Below are 5,064 nucleotides of genomic sequence, written 5' to 3'. Positions count from 1 at the left end.
CCAGCCGGTAGCAGAGTCCTTGCGCTGGCAGTAGGTGAGGCTCGCTGGGAGCAGAAGCAGCACGTTTCCCTCCCCGCTGTGCTCGGGGGCCGCTCTGACGCTCTCCGGAGCAGGAGGATGGAGTCTGCGAAGCACTGGGTGGGGCCTCTGGCTCTTTTTGGATGCGCTGTAATAAAGCCCTGCTGTAAGGAGCTCATTTCTCATCACCACCTCCCTAATCCCGGGGCTATGGCTGATTGTGTTTTACATCAGGTGCCCGGTGCGGAGGATCAGACAGCCCTGTCCCTGGAGGAGTGCCTTAGGCTGCTGGAGGCCACCTTCCCTTTCGGGGAGAATTCGGAGGTGAGTGGAGAGGGGCAACGGCTTCCAGCCCTCAGCAGATCCAGAGGCAGCGGCAGCTCTCCTTTGCTCACTCGCCGGGGTTTGGTGCTGCTTTTACCCCTAACCCAGACCGCAGAACTGGCAGTAAATTGGGTTAGCCTGCTTAAGGAGGCTCCAGGCGTCATGCCTGCGAAACTGGCAGTGGGGAGGGGTGGGTGCTGGGGTGGTCACAATTAATTAAAGACTTCTGGCTTTGCTTCTAATTAGTTCATAGTGAACTGTGGAGGAATAGCTGCAACCAGTTTGCTTTGAACAAAGGAGAAGCGATTGCCCGCGCGGAGGTGGAAGGGCATTCGGGATTGCTGCCTCCCTGGCCACGGCTGATCAGCCGGGGACTGACTCTGCCTCACGTGGTTAGTTTCCAGCTGCGGATGTCTCCACCCTGAGCGAAGCCGTGCCCGGCGAGAGCAGGTCCGCAGACATCCAGACCAGCCTGCTGTCTCCTCTCCTCACAGAGACCGAGTCGCCCTTCGATCTGGAGCAGCAGTGGCAGGACCTCATGTCTATCATGGAAATGCAGGTGAGCTCGAGAGGGGGCTGCGGGAAGGCGCTGGCCCCTCCAGCAGCGTGTTGCTCTTCCGTTTGAATTTAAGTTCGATGGCCATCCCAAGCACCCAGTTCCTGGACAATCGTGGTTTGGGGTGGGTCGCAGCTGCCTTGGTTCTGTCCCAGGCTGCATTGGTGACACGGTGCCTCCTGCATGGCGGTTGCTGCTGCTGTCTTAACCCTCCTGCAGCTGGCGGATGATCCTGGGCTGCTGGAGAGAGCTCCTTCTGTGGGATCTAGAATCATTGTCCTCTCTCTTTTTGGCACACGCTGGGAGCGAAGGGCACTGAGGAAAGGCAGGGCTTGAGTGCAGCTCACTTACCGAGCTGTTTCGCATCTCTTCTAGGCTATGGAAGTGAACAACACAACCGCTGAAACCCTGTACAACGGCACGAGCGGAGACCTGCTGACTTCTAACTACAGCCTCGCTCCAAACACTCCCATCAATCAGAATGTCAGCCTGCATCAGGCCTCTCTGGGTAGCTGCTCACAGGACTTCTCCCTCTTCAGCTCAGAAATCGAAAGCCCCTCCATGGCCGGCAGCTCGGCCCTGCTCCAGCTGGCGCCGGACAACTCCACCGGCCTCAACACCACCTTTGGCTCCACCAACTTGAGCGGCATCTTCTTCCCTCCGCAGTTGAACAGCACGGTCAACGAGACGGCTGGCCCTGAGCTGCCAGACCCGCTGGGAGGTCTTCTAGATGAAGCCATGCTTGATGAGATCAGCTTGATGGACTTGGCGATTGAAGAAGGTTTCAACCCAGTGCAGGCCTCGCAGCTGGAAGAGGAGTTTGATTCAGACTCGGGTCTTTCTCTGGATTCTGGCCACAGTCCTGCTTCTCTCAGCAGCTCAGAAGCCTCCTCCTCTTCCTCGTCTTCCTCTTCCTCCTCATCCTCTTCCTCCTCCTCGTTTTCTGAGGAAGGAGCTGTTGGCTACAGCTCAGACTCTGAAAACGTGGACTTTGAAGAAGCGGAAGGGGCGGTTGGATACCAGCCAGAGTACAGCAAGTTCTGCCGCATGAGCTACCAGGACCCGTCGCAGCTCCATTACTTGCCTTACCTGGAGCACGTTGGCCACAACCACACCTATAACATGGCGCCGGGGGCCCTGGATCCCGAGGAGCCCAAACTGCCCAGTGCGGGGAAGAAGAGCAGCAAGGAGAAGCCATCCGAGTTCCTGGATAAGCAGATGAGCAGGGACGAGCATCGAGCCAGAGCCATGAAGATCCCTTTCACCAACGACAAGATCATCAACCTGCCGGTGGAGGAGTTCAACGAGCTCCTCTCCAAGTACCAGCTCAGCGAGGCGCAGCTGAGCCTGATCCGCGACATCAGGAGGCGAGGCAAGAACAAGATGGCTGCCCAGAACTGCCGCAAGAGGAAACTGGACACCATCCTCAACTTGGAACGGGACGTCGAGGACTTGCAACGGGACAAGTCCAAACTGCTCAGGGAGAAGGTGGAATTCCTCAAATCCATCCGCCAGATGAAGCAAAAGGTGCAGAACCTCTACCAGGAAGTGTTCGGCCGCCTGCGGGACGAGAACGGCCAGCCCTACTCCCCCAGCCAGTACGCCCTGCAGTACGCCAGCGACGGCAGCGTCATTTTGATACCTCGCGCCGTGGCTGACCAGCAGGCCCGGCGGCAGGAGCGCAAACAGAAGGACCGGAGGAAGTGAAGGGACGGCGACGCGGGAGGAGTGGGACACTCGCTCAAGTGAGAACTGGAGAAGGGTTGAGCCTGGAAGTACTTAGAGGAACTTTCATGCCTTCTTATCCGATATATCTTCTCAAAAAAACGTGACTGCTGCCGGTCAGTGCACGGGGGAGACCGCGGGACCTGCAGGCTGAGTTTTGAGGGCTCCCTGCGGGGAGGGACGGGGAGGAGCGGACCCTGCACTGGCGAGCCCGGCGCCTTCCACAACCTGGAATCCTTTGAGCGCAGGAAATGAGCTGGCATCACTGGTGGTGAGATTGGCAGAGGTGGAAAAACTACTGTTAGGAACTGGCTTTAAATAAGAAAAGAGATTTAAGCAAATGAACTTAAAACAAGTTATAGGAGAGACATTTTTCTGAACTTCCAAAGTTCTGTGATTTCAGGTAGCTGGTTTTTTTTCTTTTTTTTCTTTCTTTTTTTTTTTTTTTTCCCCTTTTCCTGAACCAGTTTTGACATCGGTGTGTGTGATTCAATCTGACTTAACTCCAGATTAACCAACATCCCTTCCTAGATCAGACCGGTGCACACACGGAAAGAGGAGTGGTGTGACTTCCATTAACCCTTTCCAGCCCGAGGAAGCTCAGAGGGGGCTCACGGGAGAACTGTCACTGTACACGAGTGGAGGAGCTGTGACGCCTTGGGGCGGGGCACAAGTAGAGCTTTAGGATTTTGGGGGGGGGGAGTCTGGAACTGGAGAGGGTTAACAGAACCAGTGCGATGCGTGTCCCCCACCACCCTCAGAGCATGTCACTGCCGCCGAGCCAGCGCCGTGCTGGGATGCGAGACGGCACACGCAGCAGCCTGCATGCAAACGCTGTCGTCTCCCACTGACGGCCTGGGAAACCGCTCGGGGAGGATGGGGAGGTGCGCTGGGCCCCCCCGGTCGGCGTACAGCACAAGGGGAGCGGAGGGTTCCCACCCCAGGCCGTGGGCTTGTCACTTATAGAAATTAGACAGCTGTTAGGATTCCTGTTTCTTAACCACGCTTTGATTTTTAGGGCTTCAGCCCTGTTTTTCCCTATAGGGTCTAGAGTGCTTGTGTTGAGTAAAAAGGGAGAAGCCCAAACGTTCAAAGCTGCTAAATGTTCTCTTTGCCATAAAGATTCAGTGTAACCGTGTGATCACATTATAGGATTCTCTTCTGTCCCTAGGTGTTGGTCTGACTTCCTTTGTTTTCAGGAGGGGGGTGGGGGTAGTGCCTTGATCACTGTCGGTCTCCGCCACGGAGACGATCCTAGAAGCTGTATTTACAATATAGCACAGCTGGGAGTGTACTGACTTTACCAGCAACTGAAAAAGCTTAAAAAAATGGCTTTTCCTAGCCAGTCCTGTGCATGTGATACGGGGTGAGGGTGGCGCGTCGGAGGGAAGACTCGGGTGGTAACTCAAGGGAAGGAAACCTGGTACTGCAGGAGGCCTGGAGCAGCCCAGAAGATGTCTGGCCCTGGGCACGTTTTCCAGGCTACGGGGAAGGTAGTTGGATCTCTGAGGGCAGCGCGGCGTGTTCGGGGCGTTCGCTGCGGCCCCAAACGGCACGAGAGGGACTCGCCGAGACCCCGGCGGGCTCTCCCATCCCAGACTCCTGAGATTCAATGGCTTTACTTACGCATGAGACGAAGCACAAGTGGTGGAGATGTGGGTGTGGGGAGGTTGGAAGGGAGCCCTGCGTGTATGTTTTAAATTATTTTCCTCTTAGAAACTTTGTTTTAATGATCTGTGACCTGTCAGGGAAAGAAGAGAGATTGTGTGAGCACAGGACAAAAATAAAATGGCTTATTCACTGTACGAGCATTTGTTTCATGGATTTTTTTTATTTTTGTAGAAGATTAAGCATGTCAGGGAAATGAAACAGCCTCTTCTTGTGGATCCTTCTCACCCCCAGTAGCTCCTGGCTGTCTTCCGCTGTGCTGAGCCTGGAGCAGGTCTGGTTTGCCTCCAGCGACGGTCTGGGGAGGGAGTCGCTGTCGGCCCGGCCTGCAGGTAACAGCCTCGGCGGGGAGGAAAATAAAAGGTTCCTTGGTTGTGGGAAACAGCTCTGGCTCAGCTGCTTTTTTCCTTCTCAACAGCATCTTCTTATGGAAAGCCAAGGAAAAGTGTGTTTCTGGTTAAACGTGCAGCTGCGCAGAGCAAGTCGTGGGTCCCTCGGCCAAAGCCACCAAAGCTGCTGCAGTTCAAAGGCCGGGGCCCGGCCGGGCGCAGCGTGCGGCCGCGGGTCAGAGCTGCCTTGGCACAGCCCGATCCCCCTCCTCGGCGCTTCGACTCCTGGAGCCGGAGCGCGGTGTCCTGCTTTCCTGTTGGGCGAGCGTCGGCACCGGCGCAGCTCGAACCCTCCCTTTGCCTCTTGCAGCTCCAGCCAGCCCCGCTGCTGGGACACAAGCCCCACCTTCCCCCCAGGTTTTGGCTGTAGCGTTGGCTACGAAG

The 5,064-nt window shown here is 56.3% G+C and overlaps 1 protein-coding gene across 1 annotated transcript; it reads left to right on the top strand.

Moving 5' to 3' along the window:
* Positions 1-252: 252 nt before the first annotated feature.
* On the top strand, positions 253-3,021 carry NFE2L1 (nuclear factor, erythroid 2-like 1; the record flags this gene model as incomplete). The annotated part of the gene is made up of 3 exons (XM_010284701.1): positions 253-342; positions 740-901; positions 1,274-3,021. Coding segments are annotated over 3 exons (1,584 nt in total), but the record flags the coding sequence as incomplete, so codon positions are not given.
* Positions 3,022-5,064: the final 2,043 nt, after the last annotated feature.

This window comes from Phaethon lepturus, unplaced genomic scaffold, assembly GCF_000687285.1.
Source record: "Phaethon lepturus isolate BGI_N335 unplaced genomic scaffold, ASM68728v1 scaffold40333, whole genome shotgun sequence".
Classification (NCBI taxonomy): Eukaryota; Metazoa; Chordata; class Aves; order Phaethontiformes; family Phaethontidae; genus Phaethon; species Phaethon lepturus.
This window is presented reverse-complemented; position numbering and strand designations above follow the sequence as displayed.